General features: G+C 42.3%; 1 protein-coding gene across 1 annotated transcript in view; it reads left to right on the top strand.

Annotated features, from left to right (window-relative positions):
- Nucleotides 1-17,779, top strand: part of LOC146991564 (trinucleotide repeat-containing gene 6C protein-like) — a 133,716-nt gene extending 115,937 nt beyond the window's left edge. Inside the window, exons 7-25 of the mRNA XM_085789016.1 lie at nt 1,673-4,177; nt 5,198-5,401; nt 6,104-6,270; nt 6,389-6,466; nt 6,633-6,690; nt 7,001-7,143; nt 7,316-7,462; nt 8,900-9,076; nt 9,645-9,764; nt 10,144-10,227; nt 10,884-11,160; nt 11,612-11,770; nt 13,620-13,811; nt 13,912-14,061; nt 14,227-14,343; nt 14,984-15,199; nt 16,166-16,239; nt 16,629-16,768; nt 17,361-17,779. Of these exons, the coding sequence (XP_085645142.1) occupies nt 1,673-4,177; nt 5,198-5,401; nt 6,104-6,270; nt 6,389-6,466; nt 6,633-6,690; nt 7,001-7,143; nt 7,316-7,462; nt 8,900-9,076; nt 9,645-9,764; nt 10,144-10,227; nt 10,884-11,160; nt 11,612-11,770; nt 13,620-13,811; nt 13,912-14,061; nt 14,227-14,343; nt 14,984-15,199; nt 16,166-16,239; nt 16,629-16,768; nt 17,361-17,709 (5,357 nt within the window). The 3' untranslated portion in view covers nt 17,710-17,779. The remainder of the gene's footprint in view (nt 1-1,672; nt 4,178-5,197; nt 5,402-6,103; nt 6,271-6,388; nt 6,467-6,632; nt 6,691-7,000; nt 7,144-7,315; nt 7,463-8,899; nt 9,077-9,644; nt 9,765-10,143; nt 10,228-10,883; nt 11,161-11,611; nt 11,771-13,619; nt 13,812-13,911; nt 14,062-14,226; nt 14,344-14,983; nt 15,200-16,165; nt 16,240-16,628; nt 16,769-17,360) is intronic.
- The last annotated feature ends 7,360 nt before the right edge of the window (nt 17,780-25,139 follow it).

Below are 25,139 nucleotides of genomic sequence, written 5' to 3' on the forward strand. Positions count from 1 at the left end.
GGGCCTTTGTAATTAAAGGTTAGTGAGCCACGCTTACTACAGCTGCTCAGTAGGGTAGCCAGCCACAAATGCATTATTGTTTATTAGTGCTCCTATTGCTAGTTCAAAATGTCTGTTTGTACTGTATATGGTCTGGAATTGCACTTTCTTTGTATTTAAGTGGTAGCCACCTAGAAAAACAACTTGGTCTTTATTATTTAATAAAGTGTAATGTTACTATTGCAATATCTTGTATAGTATTGTATATGCAGTAACATACCTACTGATTTACTAATGCCAGTGTTGCTAAAAGTTGGAAAGCAGCTGTACTCAGATAAATATCTATTTTTCTTTTACTTGTCTGTTTCATGATTCTCATGATTCTCATTCATTTTCCTGTCTCCTCCAGTAGTAGCTTGATGAATTTCTTCCTTCATATGTTTAGTTGTATGCTCGTGATATTTGTAGCAGTAATTCTCATTGGGTTTTAGCCCATTACATAGGGTGGCCTAGTGGTTAGGACGTTTGCATGCTGGATCAATAGCCTCCCTGCTCTTGCCCACTAGCATTAATAAGATCATTGATTAGCTGCCTCCCACTGATTGATTACCCCTTTACGGCATTGACTCAGTCTATTATTAGGTGCCCCTCTGATGGGATGCTCTTGTGCCTAATGAAATTGCTTTTGTGCGATACAATGTTGGTTAGAGAATCGTTGGAAAAGCCCTGTTTTTGCTAGAGTGGTGTTGGATTTGTAGATCATACTTTAAGTCTGTAAGTAGTGGAGCAAGATTGGGATAAAAGCTCAAATGGAAGTATTGCACACACAGACAGAGCGAGAAGCAAGTAGACACATATTCAAACAAGCTTGAAGGAAATGTTTTGTGGTTTCCTAGTGCAGTGCAGTTGAAGGAGGAGTAGGCCCGGTGGAGCGTAGGGGAGTGATGGATGAGAAGCCGTCCTGGTTTCATTCCAATAAATGAGCGGCGTTCCACTTGGGCTTCCCTTCACAGCCCCAGCCAGTGAAGCCACGATGGAGACGGATGGGCCTCTCACTTCTGGGTGTTAGAGGAGAGCAGAGGGGAGAAAAGGAGGAATTAAAGGGTGAGGACAGAGGTAGGGGTAGAAGGGGAGAAAGGAGACATGGACAGAAAGAGAGATGGGGGATGAGGCAGGAGGTAGTTTTGATTGTAGATAAGGGCAGTTAGAGAGAGAAAAGGAAGTAAACGGCAAAACAAGTTGGCGATGGAAGAGGAAATGAGTCAGAAAGCGAAGTGGAAAAGGAAGTTAAGTAAAAAGTCAAGGCAAAAGAGAGGAAGAAAGAAGGGTGGGTAAAGGAAAGAATGCAAGGGCTCCCTCCCCGTGTTTCTGTTTGGCTGACTGCACCCGGGCAAGGATATATGGATTTGCCATCGCTGATATGACATGTAGCACACTTGGCTGTGCATTCTGATTATGTGTTGAATTGTGGAACGTGCAAGTGTGACCATCTCATCCTGTCAAGTCTGATAGATAACCTCAACCAACCAAGAAAATAAAACGGGCTGTATTACATGATGTAGTGTAGTCTATTCTAATTTAAAGCATTTTTTCTTTTTCCTCCCTACTCTTCTGTCCAACCCTTTTTTCTTTTTTTAATACCCTTTGTCTTCACTCATTATAATTCATTTTCTCCCCCCTTCTCTCTCTCCAGACATATCCCTCCAGAGTGGCCCTGGCGCCCAGTATGAGACCTCTCATTGGGGAGCCTCTTTGCCAGTTGACAGCCCCTCCAGTGCCAACAGCTGGGACAAAGTGATTATTGACGGAAGTGACACAGAAGCTTGGCCCTCCATCAGTCGCAGTAGTGACCCCAGCCACCCTGCAGCACCAGAATGCCCCTTGGGCTCAGCTAGCTTTAACCCAGACACCAGTGCTATCACTACCACCAGTAGTTGTAGTTTTCTGAGTATGGCCACAGGTGCCGCAGGCCAGCAGGCCCACTACCCCTCTCTAAAAGCCAACAATAACATGATGACGGGACCTGGGTCAGCCAACACACTAGCTGGTAACAGAGGCTGGGGCTCAGATGTGAAACAAGATGCTATAAATGGTGGTCGAGTTGGAGCGCCCAATAACTGGGGCTCTCCCAATTTTAACTTGAATCTCAATCCCAATGCCAACCCATCAGCCTGGCCTGTTCTTGGACATGAAGGTGGTGGAAGTGGTGGTATTGGCCCCAATGGGGTGTCCAACTCCTCATCTCTCCCACCAGGTATGAATGGCAATGGTAATATGGGAAATGGGAGCCTAGGAAGTGCAGATAATGGTGCCGGAGGTTGGGTTGGCATGATGAGTGCTAACGAAAATGATCAACAACACCCTTCAACCAACACAAGCTTGTCCTTCAATATGGAACCTGCTAACCTTAACACTGACGGACCAAACCACACTAAGCAACAGCAACAAGCTCAGGAGCCTATGAGCCCTATTCATGGGTTAACTGGCTGGGGAGGCCAATCACCCACCGAATCATCCCAGCTCAATGGTGATACAACAGGCAGCTCTGTATGGGGTGGTGGAGAAACAAAGGCAGCTGACTCCCCCAAGGACTCAGGCTGGGACTCAACTCCTTCTGGAGGACTTTCTGCTTGGGGCCGACAAGGCAGTGGTGGAGGCAGTGGTGGAGGGAGTGGTGGAGGGAGTAGTGGAAGCGGTGGCTGGGGTGACTGGGGAAAATCCTCTGGGGCTGGAGATGGATCTAAAGGATGGGACTCAGTAGATGCTGGTAGTTCCGGTTCAGGCCAAGAGCAGCAGCTAAGTTCATGGGGCCAACAGCCTGGAACAGCCCCCGCAAGTGAGGGCAGTGGGGACAGCAGCGAGGGCCAATCCCACCACAGAGATAGGTCTTCCAGCGTGGAATTTGCCCCTCTGCTACCCCGACAAGACCTGGACCCTAGGGTGCTGAGTAACACGGGTTGGGGACAGACCCCCATCCGACAGCACACTGTATGGGAGATGGAAGAAGCCAACTCTGGTGGTGGCAAGAGCAACAGCAGCTCAGACACCATTGGAGGCTCCAGCTCCAACAGTGGACCTTCATCAAGTAATGGAGGTACTATCAACCCCAGCATCGGCTCCAGTCAGAGGCCTGCATCTGGAGGAAAAGGTGACAATGAAGGATCATCACCCTCTGGCTGGGGAGCCCCTCCACCTCAGCCAATCAAGACTGCATCGGGATGGGGGGAACCCCAACAGTCACTCAGCAAAGCCCAAAATGGTACTACTAGTGGCTGGGGAGACCCTTTGCCTAACAATGGTCCTAAAAATGGGGGCGCACCATCTTGGGGTTCTGAGGACAAGTCACCCAACTGGGATGATGGCCCAACAAAAAAACAGTCCACTAACTGGGGAGAAGGCCCTAAAAGCTCCCATGGTTGGGGAAACAGCAATGGGGGGTCCAACGGCTCCAGCACAGGGGAATGGGGAGAAGCAGAGGTGAAGAACAATGGATCCTCCAGCAGCATGTGGGAAGGAGAAGGAGGAAATACAGGAAATGGAGGATGGAAGGAAAGCCCTAGAGTAGGAAACAGAGGTGGCGGCTGGGGTAAGCCTGCCCCTACTGTGACTAATAGCAGCTGGGGAGATACATCACGTGCCAATGGCCCAGTGCAGGGAGGCTGGGGCTCTTCTAAGCCCCAGGAAAGCAGCAGCAGTAGCACTGGCAGTGGAGGAGGTGGTAGCATTGGATCCTGGGGTGGTCCTGGTTCTGTGAAACAAAACACATCTAGCTGGGGCAATGGCAACGGCAACAAACAGGACCAGGGCATGGAGTCCACTGGCTGGGAAGAACCCTCCCCTCCCTCCATCCGCAGGAAGATGGAGATTGATGACGGAACATCCACCTGGGGTGATCCCACCGCCTACAGCAAGACTGTCAACATGTGGGATCGCAACAATCCCAACAATAATCCAAGCAACAGCGGCCCACCTCCCAGTAAGAATGGTGGAATGATTATGCCTAACAATAACAACAATCACACTGTCGGCCCTGGGAACAACAATCACCATCACACTCACCACATGCACCACCATCCCCATACTCACCTGCAGCACCATGGAAACAACAATGGGTCCCCCAACAATGCCGCCTCACACGCCTCACACGCCTCACATCCAAGTGCTGGTCCACAGGGTAGATCCCCCCTCGCCAACCCAGGTAACATTACATGACTGTGCTACTATGTTAGAGTAATATTTGACAATCCAAAAATATAATATGTATTTACAAATTTAGTAAGTTATAAAATAAAAACCTAATATTTCTGAAATCCAAAGATTAATATGACAGCATGTTATGATAACTGACATTAGAGTTTATTTTAGTAATAAACCAAATTATGTAGATAGACAAAGACAGAGAGAATTTTTTTTTTTTTTTACAGTGATAATCATTTAAAGATTATTAATTTAAAGATTCCGTTCAATTGCAATTGTCATGCATGTAATACTTAGGGCTGCAGTTAGTTCAAATAAGTCTATGTGAGGACAAAAGGCATGCACATAAACTTGGCAAAGCTGTAATGGCCAAATACTCTCCCTTTGATAATGAATGAGACTATTGCCCTCTGCTGTTTGACATTTGCACTACACCTACCGTATAACAACCACATTTGTTGCTTAGCACAGTTATACTGCAGCATCTTTACTGAAGCCATTATAAATCAAGAGCAAAGAGGGGGGCTGGCAGAGCATGCTCTGGCTGATCTGAGCCACTGCTTTCATCCAGCTCCTACACATTCAAACACTCACAGCACCTGACAAGCCAGACTGAGCTGGTCAGGGACCTGCTACTGTCAGGAGGAGATTGCTATAAAAGGCCTCTATATGTAGATAACAAGGCACTGTCTCAACTGACAAGCTTACTGTTAATCTCTCTTATTAATATGTCACAAGCGCTCATCATGATAACCTGAAAATATCCTGTGAGGAAGAAAGAGATGTAATATAAGTCGTTTTCGGTACTGCAGTGGTTTTTGCAGTAGCTGTTTGAACTGAAGGGGTTTTCAGACATGTCTTGAATTCAAACTGTACTTTGCAGAATCTTTCCATTGTTTAGTACCCAAGTAAAGACTTAAGGGAAATGACAAGTTACTGGGAAATAAAGGATTACAAGTGGATGAAGATTTTACTGCATAAATAATATGTTTCTCTAATTTACCCACTCTCTCTCTCCCAGGATGGGGGGAGCTTCCCAGTGTTCAGCCCAAGTCAGAGCCTGCTTGGGGAGAGCCAGCAGCTCCAACAGCAGCTGTGGACAATGGCACCTCTGCCTGGGGCAAGCCACCAGGGGGAGTAGGAGGGTGGGGAGACGGCAGCCATGAGCCCTCTGGACCCTATGGCAGGGCCAATGGACCTCCAGTCTCTGCACCCTGCAAAACAGGTAATGCCCAAACATTAATAATATTTGCTGACACAGGGATGCATGATAAGAGAAACAGCATTGGCCGGCATTGCTAAACTGAAGCAACATGCGGTGCGAGTACGTGCGGTGCCATCAGTTGTTGATCACACCTCTGGGTGCACACACCATCTGGCTGCTTTAATACCACAGCATACCCAGTCTATTACATGTGCTGTAGCAAGTAAAATGTAAAGTAGCTTTTCTGCTTCGGCCTCTCAGCATGATTGTTATTATAGGCTTCTCTGGTGCAGATATTATCTACTGGTACCATACCCTCTGTGTGGGACTGATTGATGATAACTCCCAGTGTGTGTGCACCAGCACACTTCAGTAAGGGGAACAAAAACAGGAAGTTTCTTCAGACTTGAACTATTTGTGCCAATTCTGAAGGTCTTTGATAGTGCTAGTGTGTTGCCAGGATTAGAGCAATTCCACGCCTCAGTAGGTCTTGGTTATTTGTGCTGTTGGTTTGATATGTTGGAAATATTGCAGTGGGGATTGTAATGTCAAATAGCAACAGTGGCACCAAGTGGTCAGATTGAAAGTTACCTGTTTATCCTCTGAAATGGCTTGTGTAGTCTCAGTGTGCATTTAGGACACGCTAACAGATGTACTAAGTGAATGTATTATCATTATTAATGTTTTTTCACATTTACACTTTGTTTGACATCTGTTTCTCAGGCCCCAAACCTATGCAAGATGGCTGGGGAAACGGAGGAGAGGAGATGGGCATGTCTACCAGTCAATGGGACACTGAAGATGGGGACATGTGGAACAGCCCTACCTCCCAGGAGAGTAGTTCCTCATGCAACTCTTGGGGCAATGGACCCAAGAAAGGCCCAAGCAAGGTCAGAGAACATACTAGATTTCAGTCATAAACATACTGATACAGGTTAATGGTATGAACTGTTTGAATTTGAAAGACATATATTGCTGGTTAAGTAAATGTTTGTTTTGTGTTTTCAGGGGAAGATGGGCAACAAGCCAGATGAGACCTGGATCATGAACCGTCTCATCAAACAGCTCACTGACATGGGCTTTCCGGTATACTAAGAAAATATTTTTCACAAATTCTCTGATACTGATAACCTACTGACCAGTTTTCTTTAAAATTTTCTTTGGCTTTTTTACCCTAGCAGGCCACAGGTAGCAACCTTTAATACAAATAAACAGATATCACTGACAACCATATATCATCTATGTGTTACAGAGAGATCCTGCTGAGGAGGCTTTGAAGAGCAACAACATGAACCTTGACCAGGCCATGAGTAAGTTTGTCAACATGTTTGTGTGTGCCCTTGCATATTGCCGAATGCTAAAATGAAATGGTTTTTCATCTGTGTAACAGCACAAATATTCATTTGTTAATTTGTTCATTTGTTTTGGCAATACAGTTCACAGTAAATAAAGCATTTTAGTAGTTGATATAGCTATTTCTAGAAGAAAGAAAGCATTTAAAACACATCATAGTAGTAGACAAAAAAACCCAACAACTATAATACTTGTTTTTTGTTATTTAGTACATTTCTATGTCTGGATATCATCAAAAAAATTTGCCACCCTCCTTTCTGTTCCCAGGCGCCCTGTTGGAGAAGAAGACGGACCTGGACAAACGGGGCATGGGCATGTCTGATTACAGCAACGGCATGAACAAACCCCTGGTGTGTCGTCCCTCTGCACTCTCCAAAGACCCCACTGACCGCAACACCTATCTTGAAAAAGTAATAATTAGAAGCTGATCATTCTGTTGACAATTGCTGTTTTTTTTATATATATATATTTTATATAATTCTTTCTTCACATACTTAATCATTTATGTTTGGAATGTGTAACAAGTAATAATATTTTGTCTTATCTCTGTATCAATAACCATTAACTTTTTTTCTGGTCCAGGATGGTGTTCTGTCAGATGACACCCCCCCATCACCGTTTCTGCCTTCCCCCAGCCTGAAGCTCCCCCTGGCCAACAGTAGCCTTCCTGGGCAGGGTCTGGGACAGGGCAACCCGGGGCTGGCCATGCAAAACTTGAACAACAGACAGGTAATGCAATGAGCACCCACCATCCCACAGATCTAAGATGATACATAGAACAGCAAGAATCTGTGCAGCAGTCATTTATTTTCCTTGTTTTAAAGAATTGTGGGGATTTGTGGAGTACATTTAATAAGCTGCATAGTAAAAACAAAATGTACAAACAGCAAAACCTTATTCATTGCAAAACCCAGTTTTATTAGCAGTCTGTTTATCACACTGCAACTTCATAACTAGCATTTGAAATTGAATTGCTTTGTGCATGATTTAAGAGTATTTAATGTGATGAAGGCAGCGACATCAATTGAATTTGTTCCACACACATCTCTCTCTCTACACACATGCACTCACAAATCTCTACTTTCCTGTTGCTCACTTGTGTGTGCATGACCTTGCCTGAAGTGCCTATTGAAATCGGATATTTAAGCTCTATCAAATATCGCCCCTATAGGCAGCAATGGCCCAGAAAATCTACTGTATGTCCTTGAAGCCCAAACAAAGGCACTGTAGGCAGGATTTTTTGTTGTGTTTGCACTGATTGAATTGAAAGACCTCTATCAGCAACATGGGATCTAAAATGGAGCTAACTTTTACAGGCTAATTAAGGGGTCTCTTTTTTTCCTCTGAGAGCTATTTCGACTAAATTAAAGTGACTGAGAGCTAAAAACATTTATTTGCATATCATAAAAAGACAAAAACAGATCTGTAAACCAAACCAGCTCAATAGGCAGTTTGTTTGCATCTTACCATCTGATAATAATCATTAACCAACCGCTGATTTGTGGAGGAAAAAAAACAAAAACAAACATATTCTTCAACCCACATCAGAGAACTGAACAGTCCTAATTTGAATGTCAATGTTTGTGTTGTGATCTGAGTCATAATGCTGTCAAACCTGACACAGACATATTTTTAGAATAAGTTTGACTTTCTAAGAATATAATTATTTCCATTAATTGTTAATTAACATAAATAAAAAGAAGCTCCTTATATTCAGAACTTGCTGGGGAATAATTAGTTTTACTGTTTTCTTCAAGTAATACAGTGAGTTATCAGTAAATCCAGCACTACATAACAAACATGAACTTATTATAGCTCATTTTCCAAAATGTTAACAGAAAGTCTAAAAAGGGAGACTCGTGTTATACCTCACAGCACAGCTTACTTTATCAATGACAACATATTTTCAGTTTCTTAGAAAAGTTTAGTATCTCTTCACATAAGATAAGATTGATAATTTAGTTTGACATTATCCTAAATAAATGCTAATACAGCAATTTGGCTCATCAGAATAACATTGGATTTTGATCAGTTTTACTCACTGAAGTTGTGTTGCTTAATGTTTGCAATGTGAAGGGATATCATCGGATAGCCTCATGGTGTAATGTGGATCAGCACGGAGGTCTGGTATTGGTTTCATTGTGCCTTTGTGACTCTTGTTCTCAGATACCCAGTGGAATGTTTGGCAGTAGTGGAGCAGCACAAACCCGGGCCATGCAGCAGCAGCAGCAGCAGCAGCAGCAGCAGCAGCAGCAGCAGCAGCCTCCTCAGCCACCTGTGCCACCTCTCAGCTCCTCCCAGCCTAGTCTACGTGCTCAAGTGCCTCAGTTTCTCTCCCCTCAGGTAAAGACATACACAAAATAATGACATACTAGATATGTAATATGAAACTATATTGGTCCAGGTTAAAGTTGACTATGACTACAGTAGGTAACACAATTTGAAATCCAAAATTGTCGATGCAGTTTCTCAACTAGTACAACCTTTCATACTCTTTTAAAACTTGTAATTTGTGCTACATCACAGTGACATCAAAATATTCTTTAAATTTTTTTACATACTCAACATTATGCCAAATCTAGCTGATAAGCTTCATACAAAGGCGAAATTGTTAGCACCATGTCACACTGTCATGCTCTTTGATGAAAATTCCTATTTGTGGGGTGTAAATTACGCAAGGGTATATTGTGAAGATAAAACGTTATTGTCTGGCAACAATGTTGGGAATGTTAAGACCTCTTGACTCTGCAAGCCTCCTCTGTCTGTCCCTTTCTCCTCTCTTTTCCTCTTTGCATATATAGTGGTGACTAGTTTTACCTTGCCAGAAGCGGCTCTTGTGCAGTTGTTGTGATTTGCAGTGACTAACTTGTCATCTCCCGTTTCTGCCTCTGCATTCTTCCCTTCCCCCCAGGTCCAAGCACAGCTCTTGCAGTTTGCAGCAAAAAACATAGGTCTGAACCCTGCACTTTTAACCTCACCAATAAACCCTCAACAAATGACCCTGTTGTACCAACTTCAGCAACTGCAAATGGTGAGTAAACATCCTTCTTTCCAGTTGTCCAATTTGTGGCCCATCATCTACGTAGACGCTTTTGGCAGAGAATGCGGGTCATGAAAATGTTAAGGGCTCCTGCCTCTAATCTGAAAGGAGATGAAACCACAAAAAGAACTTGTTTGGCTTTTTGTTGTTTTGCAATTTGCAGTAACCAGCAAATATCCGCTGAAGAATTAAACAAGTCAATGTAAAAATATAGACGAATAAGTATTGCTAGATGAAAATGGTGAAATTAGCAAAACCTTTATCAGATTGAAAAATGGACCCCCCCTCATGCTGTTTTATTTTTCCCTCTTGTAATTTGTTTTATTTATTTATTCATGTATTTATTGTACTTTGTATTCTCTTCATTCAGGCGTACCAGCGTTTACAAATCCAGCAGCAGATGATGCAGGCGCAGCGCAATGTTTCCGGGCCCATTAGACAACAAGAGCAGCAAGTGAGTCACCGACTGCGTCATCGCAGTCACACAACTTAAGATTTTAAAAGTCATTCATTTCATGTGTTTGACTGCATGTGAACACCGACTGAAGAATATGTTGCAACTTTTTTCTCAACAAATATTTTGAGTTTCACATGACAGCATAACAACATGGGGGAAAAAAGCAGCACTCTCTCTGTGCAGCAGGAGTTGCACAAACAAAAAGATGTGTGCACAGGAACTTCTTATTCAACATTAGCCAACCACTTGTTCTCCTTTTGTGAAAAGGAGAACAGTTTTGTTCTGCTTTCTTGATCTGATCTTATCTGATATTGGTCTTTTTCTAATGAATATCTATGGCCTGAATTGAAGATAATTATAATGATTACAGTGTGAGCCTTTTTGAACACCAACCCACCTTTTGAAGTGCTTGTTTCTCCCACAGTTCTTCTCTTTTTAACAAACCTTTTTATGATCTTTATTTCCTTATCATCTCTCATTTGTCCTTTGTTTTCGGATTTTGCTTCTTTTTACTGCCTATCTTCACTTGTTCAGAAACTTTCCATCCTCAGTGGTGTCCCTCTCTCTCTCACACACACTTGATATGATAATTATCTGATTTCCTTACCCGTCATTGTGACAGTCCGTCTCTTTTCCCCTTTCTTTTCTCGCAGGTTGCACGTACAATCACCAACATGCAGCAGCAGATTCAGCAGCACCAGCGTCAGCTGTACCAGGCGCTGCTGATGAAGCAGCAGCAACTTCCCTCTCATTCCTCCTCCTCTTCCTCCTCCGCTGGCCTGCATCCCCCTGGTGGCCCCACCGGAGGCCTTGGCTCCGGCAAATCAACCCTGGACCCCTTCACAGGCCCACACCAGGCTCCGGGCCTCGACACACTGCACACCAAAGAGCCGCCGTCTTCGCCCAACGCCTACAGCACCTACCCTCTCTGTGAGTCTGGGATGGGGAAAGTAACAGGTTGATAGTGACTTTTGCTCAAACAATGTGGATTTGACCAAAAGTAGCTTGTGTGTTGGGAGTAACAATCCTTTTCTGTTCTTGAATTAGCAGCCCTTTCATGCATACATTTGTACACACGCGATATTATGTGGTCATCCATAAGTCACATATGTATTATGTGCACCACTTAGGAGGGTGTCCAACAAAATATGTCAAATCAATAGTGATATTTATGTGAGTGCTGCAGATTCACAGTGAAATTCTTACATCCTCTGACAAATTAACAACATCCCATGAACAAAGGTCAATGAACAGTTCTTAGTGGATATTTTTTGTTTACTTTATTCATTTCCTTTTTAATTTCCTTTTGCTTTATGTATGTACAAATCATCTGCCCCAACTTACTTATTGTGTTGGAAATAACACATTTTTGTGTGTGCAGCTGGACTGAATCCAAACATGAATGTAAACTGCATGGAGGTTGGGGGTCTGTCCCTGAAGGAGCCCCCTCAACCCCAATCCCGCCTGTCCCAGTGGACACACTCCAACTCCATGGACTCTGGCAACTCCTCAAACATGGAGAACAACCTCAATAAGCACGGTACGTTCCAGACATACACTTTAGTTTCAACATTTTAACACAAATGAAGTCATCATATACAACATATAAATAAAATGTACACATTATACAGATTTAATACAGTCCACCAGCCTATTTGCTAGATCTTAAACTGTTTGGCAGCTAAAAGGTGTACAGTATCAGCAATAATAAGAGAAAAAGTATGCAAAAATATGTTTTCATATTTTTAAGATAGTGTGGATATCTCATTCTGTAAAACCTGAGTAAAATCACAATTGATATATGAGTCACCCATTCTGAAAGATTTGAGCCTCTCTGACTTGTTTGCAGCTGAGAAATGCAAAAATGACACTAGCGTGCCATTGCACAGAAATGTATTTGCAGTACATTTCACTGGAAACTCATTCTCAGCTACTGTACAATAACACCTTAAGTGTACGAGTAGAGACAGGTCAGCAAAAAGCTGCTCTTGCTTTTTCAGTTTCGCACCTTTCAAACCCTCTCCTCACCCACATGGAAGACTGGCGGGTCCACACCCTTTCCCAGATCTCACCCAAAACTTCATCTTACTGTCACAAATCACTATGTGTAGTTGAAATAGATATTAATGTTGTCATATCTCAATATGGCTAAATAAAAATAGTTTTTTTAAATGTATGAAAATGAGAATTTTTATTAAATAACTAACTAAATACAGTAAAGAAGGCAAACTACAGCCTATGGGGTCTTTCAGTCTTTATACTCTTAAAGCTCTTTGGTCACAAATACCACAGTTACATGATCTAGTGTAGTCGCTAACAATGAACGACACTAACACTAACAATCAAAGGGAACAAACTGACATTTTGACATTGGACTTTCTCACTGAAATACATTTGGAATTTACATTGTTGTGAGTTGAGTAAATGGCTAAATTTAGACTATTGACTCATGCATGCATTTTCCATTTTTTATCATTGAAGATCTAATCTGCCTTTTTAATCTCCACACTCTGCCAAGAATATCAGCAACCAACGGTTATGTTGAATAGTCAACTTTTCCATGTTTTAAGAAAGTATGTGTTACTGAGTCAAAAGACTTTCAGAGCATCAGTTATCTTACTGCAAACATCACACCACTGACATTTAACCCAGATGAAAATAAGTTATGTATTGTTATCTGCTAGTGATGCACCTATGCATCGGCTCAACATCGGTATCAGCCGATATTCGCCTCATTGACTGACATCGGTCATCGGTAAATTCTCGTGGCAGTGGCTGATGTTTATCTGTTAAGAGGCATATTGTGCAGACTCGGAGGAGAAGACTTCTCTCTCTCTCTCTCTCTCTCCCTGTCTTTGGGGGGGGGATTTGACTCTGCTGAGACGCAGTCGGATTCGGGACTAAGAGGGTTTTTTGCACTCAAAATGCTCATTTCACTGTCACTACACAATGCACAACTTGGTGCAGCAGGGGGGACTCCAGCACAAACTCTTACAGGAGACTGACGATAAACCCGCTGAGTCAACAATACAAAGAATGAAAGTTACCACAGGAGCTCAGCTCTGCGTGGCAATAAGGGATAGGGCTTGTTTTGACCATAGTATTTTTTTGATTATTTGTATTTCAGGCCTTTTTCTTAGGCCTAGTGTTCAAAATAAATTGTATTCAATAAAAATATAATAATTAATTTTGTAATCCTCTGAGAAATGTTTTATGTTGTGAGTAATGAAGATTTCTTGGTTTCCTTTACACAAAAGAGGAAAAACATCGGTATTGGCCATTGGCCAAAAAATCGGTGCATCTCTAGTTTTCTCACTTAACAGTGTTTATGTATTTAAATCTGAGTAATTTAATAGTGATTTAAATGTATTGTCTAATTTGTTCTCTAGGTGCCATATCTGCTGCCTCTACCCTGGGCCCGCCTGGGAAGCCCCCCCAGCTGGAGGACTCATACAGCCCTTACAATCTTATGTCCAGCTCTGAGTCCCCTACCAGCCCCTTGGTGCCCCCAGACAGCTGGGGCCAGGGCAAGAGCCCCAACGAAAAGATCTCCAATGGGACCAACATTAACTGGCCCCCAGGTGAGGACACAAATAAAGAATAACGCACAGGTTTTTATTTGTCAGTAAATGGTCAAACCTGAGGGGAAAAAAAGTTCATCACTCTTCCTTTCACCACCAGAGTTCTGCCCAGGTGTGCCGTGGAAGGGCCTTCAGAACATTGACCCTGAGAATGACCCCAACATGACCCCTGGCAGCGTCCCCAGCGGTCCCACCATCAACACCAACATCCATGATGTCAACCGATACCTGCTGCGGGACAGGAATGGAGGTATGAACAGACGCATGACCTTACTGTAGATATCAATTAGAGTTTACACTCGATCAAACCACCACAGACCCAGTATCATGTGCTCATACTGATGCTGACATAAAGTTACTTATTTCTTTATTTTTTTCTCTCTGCTCACAACACCGTTACTCTATGATCATTTAGCCACTTCTCCAGCTCCTCCACTTCAGAATGGCTCTCTGCCTCCAACCAGCAGTGACTGGCCAGTCAGTGACTACTCTAGCTCTTTCAGTCTGTCATCTTGTGGTGGGGACAGCTCAGGTATACATTCAAAGTATCTTGCCCCCCCCCTGCACCCAAATGGGAGCCCTAATAGCCCTAAGACGGTCATGAAACACTGTCTTAGGGGCCTTACTTCCCCTGAACCTTACCTAAACCCTGACTTGTTTCCTCTCACTCCAAGTCACACCTAAACTTATTCCCTCAGTGCCTTTAGTTAACCTCTGTGATACTAAGACAGTTACACCTAAACGTGACCTTCAGCCATCTGTGCCCCTTTGATCCAACCTGCAAAAAAAACAAGCCTCACCCAAGCTGGTCATGACATCAGTACACACCCTGTAGTTTGTGTGTGTTTGTTTGTGTGTTTGCTTCACTACTGACATAAAGATTTCAGGTGGGTACAGCCGGTTTCATCAACATTTTTAAGTTTGAGAAGAATACGTTGTTTAACACATTTAAACACTTGAGTTTCAGTTGTGAGAAAATCCAAGCATGGGAAATGAGTGGCTTGCATTGCTGTTTGCGTCAGGGACTTTTTTTTTTAAAGAACTGCCCCAAGTGCAGTGCCACATTATAGAAGTACTACACCTAGATGCTTTTGCATCCTAGTTCTGTCAATATGTCTTTGTCTTTAACTTCATTCTCTTAACTCTGATCTCCCCATCCTCTCTGTGTAAAGGTAAACTGTCTGACATGAAGTCCACCTGGTCCCCCGGGCCTATCTCCCAGAGCCAAGCCTCTCTGTCCCATGAGCTGTGGAAAGTCCCCCAGGGGCCGCGCAACAACACGGCTCCATCCCGACCCCCGCCAGGCCTCACCAACAGCAAGCCCTCCTCCACGTGGGGCGGCAACTCGTTGGGTCTGTCTCAAGGCTGGAGTGGCTCCTACTCCTCTGGTGAGCACGCATTTAATGGGACTGAGTGGACACACTGTCTCAGTCACAAACTCATGCAACCTTCCTTTAGACATTTCAACTAACCTGCAATTAATGGCATTATATTGAAAGAGGGGAGAATGGAAAAATAGAATCAAAATGTTTGCATCTACTTGTTTATGATGTCAAATAAATTCCATTTCAAGTTTCAAATAAACCCACATTACAAAGATCATCAACAATTGTGCTAAGGGGAGTTTCCCTTATATGGAGACAGTATCTTTGATGTCTTATTAAAGTTAAAGTTGAAGCCCAGAAACAGATACAAATGTTGCAGTTCAGACGTCTTCTCAGAATACCGAAACTCTTCACATCATCTGTGCTGAGGGTAGGCACAGCTATAGGTGTTATTTTAATGTATTTTTCACAAACCCAGCGGTGAGTGTAAACCGACAGGCGTGGTGTTGTTCACTGCGGCGACCCTGCACTTGCCCTCACAGTGCTGGCTGAGCGCACCTTGCTAAACTGACATTTTGAGGTTTACCGGCTCAGCAAAGAACCACGTTTGAACATTATACATGTGACCTTGTTTTGACACGACGCGTCTAAGTTCATAAATATCAAGAAAGGGAAGAGCACTTTTAGTAGCACAGACGCATGTGCGTGGAAGTAGATAACAATCAGTGGAGGCTGTTGCATTTTCCTCTCTTTTAAACTCTGTCATCAACACCACGTTGAAAAAGCATCACATATACCTAGATTTCAAATTATTGTGCTTTTGTAATATCATTTTAAAGAGGAAAATATTTTTAAAAATATTACTTCCTTTCTGTTGCATACTTTTTATTTTTTACGAAAGTACTTTTGAAAACCACAGGCATTCAGGCGTTCAATTATTTATTTGCCTATTGGACCAACTTGATTTTAACTTCAGCATTACTTTATTGTATTTATATGTGTTTAAGGGTCTTAATTTTTCTCTCACAGAGGGAGCAACCTGGAGCACTGACAGCTCCACCAGAACCAGCAGCTGGCTGGTGCTGAGGAATCTCACTCCACAAGTATGTACAAGTACTCTGTGATGCTAACTCTTGCCAGATTGAAGCCGTACTGCATTATGAGTAGAGGCTGCATTTACAGTAAACACAAACCATTTAAAAATAGATTTGCTCATCTGCTTTAAAAAAAACGCTCACTGGTGTGAACGTGTGAAAATGCGTTCAACTTGTTTACTTGTTTGGTTAGTTGAGCAAGTAAATGTGGAATGACTATGGTGAGATGTAAAAACGGAACAACATTCAACACTAAAAAAGAAAGCAAATGAGCAAGCAATGACTGACAGGAATGAAGGCTGGCCTTGAAATAGTGACTGAAAATATGTGAAATGGATAAATAACCACAACTCGGGTATTAATTGTATTTTACACTTTGCTTTTCTTGTGTGCTGCAGATTGATGGTTCAACTCTGCGGACCCTGTGCATGCAGCACGGCCCCCTGATCACATTCCACCTCAACCTGACCCAGGGGAACGCCGTTGTGCGCTACAGCTCCAAGGACGAGGCCGCCAAGGCCCAAAAGTCTCTGCACATGTAAGTCTCTGTCATCAGCCAGAGTAGGAAGATGAACATCATTGCTGCTCCCTTTTCTTTTTAAATTCAGCTTCCCTTTTCATATTAAAGTCAAGGAGCTTTAACAGGGAAATACAATGGGGAAACCCCACCGCTATTAGGTGAGGGGGTTTTCTGTACAGAAAACAATGCAGCTTTTTGTAGTCCAGACAGTTATTTTTGTATCTGGACAGTCACATGGAGGGGTGGGTGGTGGGGGGGTCACGCTCTAGTCAGCTGTATTCTAATATTAACAGTGACTATTACAATCATGAAAGGGAAATGGGACAAAATACCAGTGTAGAGCTACTTGGGGTGCACACCATCTGTGCTTTATATGTAGGTGTTTTAAGGTTTGATCCTGATATTGTTTTGCTAATGGTAGCGACTAGTTGCCATGGAAACAAAATACAAGACATGTGTGACCTACTTGTAACTTCCAGCTGCACAAAATGTGGTTAAGACATGAGGCTTATGAAAGCGCCACAGAATGAGCAAGCTATATACAAACTAGTCATGAGTTCCTTATTTCTGTGTAGCACCGCCATTGATTTCCTCCTCTCTCCTCCGACAGGTGTGTGCTCGGAAACACCACCATCCTGGCAGAGTTTGCCGGCGAGGAGGAGGTGAACCGCTTCTTTGCACAAGGTCAGTCGCTAGGGGCAAACACCACTAGCTGGCAGGCCAACCCAGGAACCAATCAGAACCGGATGGGCGGGGCAGCACAGTCCCACTCCATCAGCCAGTGGAGCAACAGCGGCGGTGGAGGCAAGATCAGCGGAGGCGACCTGCTGTGGGGCGGAGTGCCCCAGTACTCCAGCCTGTGGGGACCGCCGAGTGGAGACGACGCCCGCGTGATCGGAAGCCCCACCCCCATCAACACCCTTCTGCCTGGAGATCTGCTGAGTGGGGAGTCCATGTAGGATGATGCCACAACACACTAACCAACCAACCAACCAACACACACCAATGTCGGTGGAGGGTGGTTCGGGGGGGGGGGGGGGGGAGCAAAATAAACAAAAAAAAATTCATTATGAACAGGAGCAAAACCCAAGCAAATCATGTGGCGATAATCAGTATCAATTTGAACTGTTTTGAACTGTGAATAGTGAATCAGAAGGAGGGGGTCCCCACCACACAGACTGCAGACTCCAGTCCTTCTGTTTTACTTTTGTCGTTTTTGTTTTGGTTTACCTATCTTTGGGGAAAAAAACGCAATTTTTCTTTTCCCTTTTGGTATTTTTGAAATGCATCATATAAAACAAACTGAAATGAGACACAACGCAAAGAAACCTTTTAAGTGTTTTTAGTTTTTCCATAAGTATACATGACATTCTGTGTGAAGTGTTTTAGGAGAAGCAATCAAAGCTGCCATCTGAGACTTTCCTTTTCCCTCCAAAAAAAAAAATCATCCCAAAATAAGACTTAAAACAACCATTCCCAGCATGTCCATGGCCAATGATGTGGTTCAAAGACCTTTACTAGTTATGTTAACATTTGTTTCTCAGCACTAATATTAGCCTTAAGTGCTCTCTGGCCCAGGTCCTTCCCAAGCCGCCTTTTTTAGTTTGTTTTGTAACTGAAGAAATAGCTGAAATCTTGCACAGTTTCACCTCTGAGCCAGCAAGTGGTACAGGACACGACTGGTGACCAACTCTGTCACTGGGCAGTAAGAAGGCCTGGCCATGTGACTGGCCCTACCAATCATCAGCTTAATTATTTTAATTTGTCTTCTCAAAGGGATTAACTCAGCTATTAAATGTGTTTTTTTTTTTTGTTTTTTTTTGTAGGTTTAGATCCAAGCGCATTTTTGATATCTATCACAACATATAAGCTGAGAGAAGATTATTTGTCAACCTCGTTGCGTGTTCCCATTTACATACATGAGTATGTATGTCCGGTGGCACCTAATCATTGACGTCTACAAGCCCAGATCCTTCTGGTCACCTTCAACTTGGAACCCAGTCGTTCACTGGTGCTTTGTTGAATTTTCTATTGTCCAGTTTGTTATGAAGCCCAGTGGTCTGTATGTTTAGCCAGTTTTCGAGGGAAAACAAGAACACAATTTCACCTTGATGAGACAGTTCATTGTGCAATATACACCATAGACCTTTCTTCCGTCCATACTCGATGTCCACCGGAGCTGGTTACTCTTTTGATTTTTTTTTCTTTCTTTTTTTGATTGTTGCTGATTGCAGCAAAAGACTTTGGAACTTCAAAAAACTTACCCCTTTTCAAAACTTGGATTCCCTCCAGACCGCCAGTCCCCCTGAAACTGTTGGGAAAACTCTGCAAAGAGGAAGAAGCAGCTGTTGAACTGTGCATGCAGCAAACTGTTCTAAAGAGTGAAACTGGGTAAACAACAATGCACACTTCCTCTCTGCGTGCCACAGCCACACCCAACAGAGACTGAATCCACAGTGGGATTGGATGGTTCTGGGTATCTGGCACAATACCAAATAAGAGGGGTTTCTCCTAATGCAGTAGACCTACGAGTGTTCCTTGCGTTTGGTACTGTACAAACAGAAGAGACTAAGACTTTTATAAATTCAAAGGGTTTTATCATAGCACTTATGAAGAGCAAATCGCTTCAACTGCAATCCAATAAATCAAAAAAGGAGCAGCAAAAACAATGAAAACAACAAAAAAAACCTGCTCTTTTATGTACTGTATCTATTTCTTGGAAATGTGTCCAGCGTTGTTCCTCTGGTAGCAGGATGAAGGGAAACAAAACTGAAATGTACCATTGGACTTTTTTTGGGGGGGGAGGGACTGCAGTCTATGATTTTTTTTTTTTCCTTCTTTGAACTTTATCAAAGTGAATATCACTGTTACTCCAAATGTTTAGCCTTGTTCTGTTTGGAGGCACTAGACTTGCAACGTCAGCTGTCTCTGACACCTGCTGGCCAGCGAGCCAGTCAGCCTGCCAGTCAGCGGGTGAGTCGGAGTGGGGTGGGGAGGGCGAGTGTCCACTGAGTGCCTCTCTGTTGTGGTCCTCTTGGTGTCAAGTGGGAGCCCCACTACCTCCCTGGGCTCCGCTTGACCCTCCCTCAGTCTGGCAACATAGCAGCTCCTCCAAGACTGGCCAATCACAGCTCGCTGCCACACACGGCATCTCCGACGGAGGCCCGCCACCACTCGACCCTGCTGTCGTCCTGCCCTCTCTCTCCCATCTCTCAGTTCTTTGACACAAAGATCACTTTAGCTGGAAGATGTAATAGTCATATTTCTGGATATTTTGCCAGTGTACTTTTTTTTAAAGGTCATTTGACTTTGATTTTTTTTTTTTTTCCAATGTGTTCTATTGTTATTTTTGTCTACATGCAGTGGTCTACAAAATACTGGCTGCTGAACTAGCCCTTCACTGTTCATATGCAGAAACACTTTGTCAGAGGTGCCTCTGTATGTTCATCCTGTGTATTGAATGCAAAACGAGGATCAATACTACAGACCGTTATTGATTGTCTATTTGTTTTTAACTGATCATGCTTTTGTGTTTGACAGTATTCTGTAGTACTTCCAGGTAGTATCTTGAGATGTGTAAAAAAAAAAAAGAAAAAAAATTTAGGGTGTGGGTGTTTGTCGCTCCAAGCTGCTCCGCCTGCCCGCAGGCTGTCCCCCCTTGCCCTTTGCCTAGCTGCTACGCTATAACCTCCTCTCCTCCTCCACCTCAACCAGACCCAGTAGCCCCGCCCCCCTATCCCCCCTGACCAGGCACCAACAGGCCCTCGTATCTGTTTCTATGCAAAAGACTAGAGGCTGGGGCCCTTTACAGCACGCCAAACCTGACTTGGGAATGAGCACTCCTCCCAGAGCTTGGCAAACCCTTACACGTGTCCCCGCTCCCTCCCCGTGCGCTCCTGTCAGCACTTCAGAATGGCCACCGTCTCTGTAAAGTCAGGCTAAGCCACCAGAACACTGTCATATACTAAAGTCCGAACACTTTATCAAAGGTCGGCCTTTCTCTCTGCGCTGAAGACACTTCTGTCCAGCTTGATCTCAGGGTAGGGGAGTTGATGATACCAAGTATGAGATGCAGCTCTCCGTATCTGTCCTTTCTACTGTGAGAGCAAAGTCTTAAATTCAAAAGGCCATCTGCGCAACAATGTGTACAGACCTCATGCCTCGAACTTAATCCTAATTGGTGGGGAGAAGGCTTGTATTCAATCCTTTTCTCAAAAGGTGGCCTATAGTTACTGTTTGGAGGCCTATTATTGCATGTAAGAGATGCCAACGTAACGTGCCAATATAAATTTGCTGTGTCATACTGTGTCTTTGTAGACAGCACTTCTGTTCCCTGTTTGGAGGAGCTTTGATAACCTTTGCAGAGGGTGCAGCGGGGGACAGGAGGGATCAAACAAATGGGCGGCAGCATCACACCCTGAAATGACTGAGATTTTTTTTTAATGCTTTTGTGGGGAATGCCCCATGCTAAGGAGAAAATCTACTCAGTTGGGGGTTCCAGTTTGCTACAGTGCACAGTTGCTGATGGGTAATCCCGGGTACATATTTTTTTAAAACCAAAAATGAAATCGCATTTTAACGTCATTTTTATGAAGTTTGACATAAAAATCTTAAAAATGCTAAAAAATCTAAATGAAAAAAAAAAAGATCTATAATATGTTAAAGCTCTGCACTTCTAGCTGAAACGTCTCTGGTCATCAGCCTCTACTACCACCATCTAAAGGAGTAGACTGGTGGCCAGGGTGCCTTTTTGTGGATGCTGTATTTATCTCGTTTTTATGTTTGTGTCCTGCTCAAAGCAGGCCCACTGAACTGTACATTTCCACAGACCCAGATGGCTTGGGCCCACTGTATCAGCCTCACTCCCCTCACTCTGCATCAGCAAGAGGGGAGCGGTGCATTTCAAGAGGTACAAAGTCTTAAAAACATTAAAAAAAAAACAAAAAAAAAGTTTAAAAATTAAAAAAAAAAATAAACAAGAAAACGGGAAAAGGCTACCTTTCAGGACTTGCAGTCCTGCAGCACACAAGCAAAAATCACTATTGCCTGTTTCTGTAACTGCCTTGATCCAAGCTCAGACAGACCCAATAGCCGAGGACCTCCCAGCATCCTGTACTAACTGGAGAACCCTGACAGTGAAGGGGGTTTCCCATGCTGCACCAGCATCGAGAGGCTCTCCTCTCTACAGCTCTGTTCTAGATAACAGTATATACTGTATGTATACACTACATATATATATATAAATATATACTGCGAGTTCGGTGTGTGGTATCACCTCTTCAGACTTCTTGGATCGTAACCTCTGAAACTTTTCATTTTTTGTTTGATAGGTCTTGGTTTGATACAACTGAAAATGAGCAATATGTATTTTTCCCCGCAAATAAGTGATAAGAAGGAAAGAATTCGGGTCGGGTGTAAACTGATACTTGATTGACTGAAAGCTGCGTCTTTCTTCTACAGAGTTTGGATATGCACGTTCTGGTTTTGATGACATATTACAGTACTTTGAAGTGCTTGTACTGTAAATATGTGTATTTGTTTGTTAATTAACCTGTCTAAAAGCCCAACCTGAATCACCTGGTTTGATGCATATTTTACCCAGTTGATTAAAAAAAAAAATCACAAACATATCAAAACAAAACAAAATATTGAACACAAATACTTGAATCATGGAGCGCCAATAACGTAATGTGAAGTCAGTAATTCTTGTTCTTGTTCTCTCCATCTGACAGGTACACTTAGGGGCTTTTAGAGAATATCAAACATGTATTGCATTAAGTTACAAATACAAAATCTCTGAAAAAAAATGCAAAAGTCATCTTAGATGTGTGCTTGAAAGTCAGATGTTTGTATGAATGTGTGCGCAAGAAACTGTGTGTGTACAGGGCACATGGCCTGCTGTTATGTTCCACTCAGTATGTTATATTTTGTGTTTTTATCTCTTTTTTTTGTTGTTGTTCCTCTATCAAAAACTATTCTGATAGACATTGTTATTATCTTCTAACGTTGCACTGAGTGTCTTCTACCCCTCACTCAGCTAATCGTAGAGAAACGAGTCTAAGTACGGAGGGGAGATGGTGACAATTCATGTGTACATGTTTACTCAAGGACTTAATGGATTTTTTTTTCATTCTATCTGTAAAAAGTTTATCTACCTTATAGTGGCTTTTATTGTGGAATAATCCAGTACAAGGATTATCATTGAGTATTGCACCATTTTGTTCCAATTATATGAAAAAACTAGAAAAAAAAGTACAAAAAAATGGAAAAAGTATTAAAAAAAATCTACAAAATTTAAAAAAGAAAAAAAAAGAAGAAGAAAAACAAAGAACTGTGGCCATAGATAGCTGTAGAAGGACTAGTAATCCCTATGTTAACTTCATGTGGAAATGGAAAGGGATAAAGTGTGGGAGGTGAGTTTGTTACAAGACTCATTTCAGAGGTGCCTATCTTTTCTGTTCTTGTTTTGCAAAAGCCACTTGTCGTTTACAAGCATTTCATTTGTCTGAAGTTCAAGGAAATAGGAATTTATAACAGGAATGTTGTAAAGGAAAAAAAGAAAAGACAAAAAAAGACAAATTTCATCTTCCATCAACCATGGACATGAAAATCTTGCAAAATGAAGATTTATGCTACTTTCAGAACTCTGGGATTGATCAGTGTTGTGTCATACTTCAATTTTTAATTTCTCTCTCAGTGTGGACAGACTATCTCTGTATGTGTTGAGTTGTGATTTTATGTTTCCTGTAAGCGACGCAGTTTGCTCACTATCTTGCACACTCATAAAAAGATGTGGATTTTGTCTCAGGAAGGCCAGGGTTCCAGATACCAACTCCATCATTTATAGATTTAACGTTTGTGTGGGAAAAAGAAAAAGCAACTGAAAACAATTAAACTCCAAGAAAGCACTGAAGGTTACGAGTTTAACAGAATATAGAGTACCATTGTTTCTTTAAAACAACGAAAAAGAAATGTTCGTAGCAAGTTACATATTTACCAAATAAGACTGAGAATCAACTTTGAAAAAAGTGGAGTGCTTTACATGTGAAATCTAAGTAGAAATTGCTTTACATTTAAACAATGATCAATGGTTTAATTGTCAAAAAGACAGAAGATGCATATGTTTTGACTTTGTACTTTTTAAGTTTCCATCCTGTAGTTCAGGAGCATCGTGCAAGATTTCTTTTGTTTTGTTCTTTATTTGTTTCTAATCATCTCTCCTGTCTGTTAACATGTCTGTTCCTGTGACAGGTATTCAAACGTTGAGATGTCTTCATGTAACAGATGGTTTTTAGAGGCAAGTTGAAGTGGAGGAATAAAGCTGGTTTTTAAAGGATCATGATCTATGCACAAGCGGGAGGGAAGAGTCCAGACCCTGCGGCTGTACTGCAGGCGTCTGTTGACTCAAACTCTGGGGTTCAGGGTTTGATGTAGGGTTGTTCTTGTATCTGTCTTGCTCAAAAGATTTCCTCCGCTATATTTTTTGTCCCCCACCTTCTTCTTATCATCATCATCATCATCATCTAATGTTTTAGCAACATTTTACATTGCGTTGCCATGCTGTGTAATCCTTAACCAATGAGCGCTTATCCTTCTGCTAAAGCACTGTGGGTTGTACTGAAAAAAAAAGCCCATGACTTTTAAGGCTGTCTGTTTTGTAAGGGGGGAGGAGGGTGGGTGGGTCTTGGGGTACTTTGCCTTTGCCTTTCTCTTTACTTTGGAAAAAAAAACATTAAGGAAAAATGTCTGTAACTGAAATACAAAGTTGTGGCTTTTAATGTTGTTCTTTTTTTCTCCTCATAGAATGTGATTGTTAAGGACATGCACCGGAAAAAATGTTTCCATGAATTATGGAGCTTCTTTCGGACTATATTAATAAATTACAAATTTTCTTGGCTGTTACAGGGTGTCATGTTTTCTGTTTTGTTTTTCCTCTTGTTTGCTTCACTGATTATCCAGAAGGATTTCAACATATTATTTTAATGCAGGTAGAAGATAGCAGTAGGTTTGTCCCCATTAATGTTGGTGGTTGTGTTATTGGATGGGGCCTTGCAAATCAATGTGCAGGAAATGTTTATAGAAATGTTTATGTTAAAAAGAACAAAACACTTATTTTCAAGAATTACCTGTAACCATTCTTCTAACAAAATTAATTCAACAATTCAACATGTCTGTTTGACATCAAGGACACATTTTCTTTTTAACGAAACCCAAAAGGGGAACTTTTATTAGAAATTCCTGAAAACACATTTTGTTTCTTTTTTTTTTTTTTTTTTTTAGCATAAACACTTTATTTTCCAGAGGCAGTATTACATCACAATATATACTACTTTACTTTATATTACTCAACCCTTTGCCAATATTTATAAAAGCTTTTGAGGACAAGTCA

The sequence above is a fragment of the Trachurus japonicus genome, chromosome 1 (genome assembly GCF_045865225.1).
Source record: "Trachurus japonicus isolate A0001 chromosome 1, Traja_1.0".
Lineage (NCBI taxonomy): Eukaryota > Metazoa > Chordata > Actinopteri > Carangiformes > Carangidae > Trachurus > Trachurus japonicus.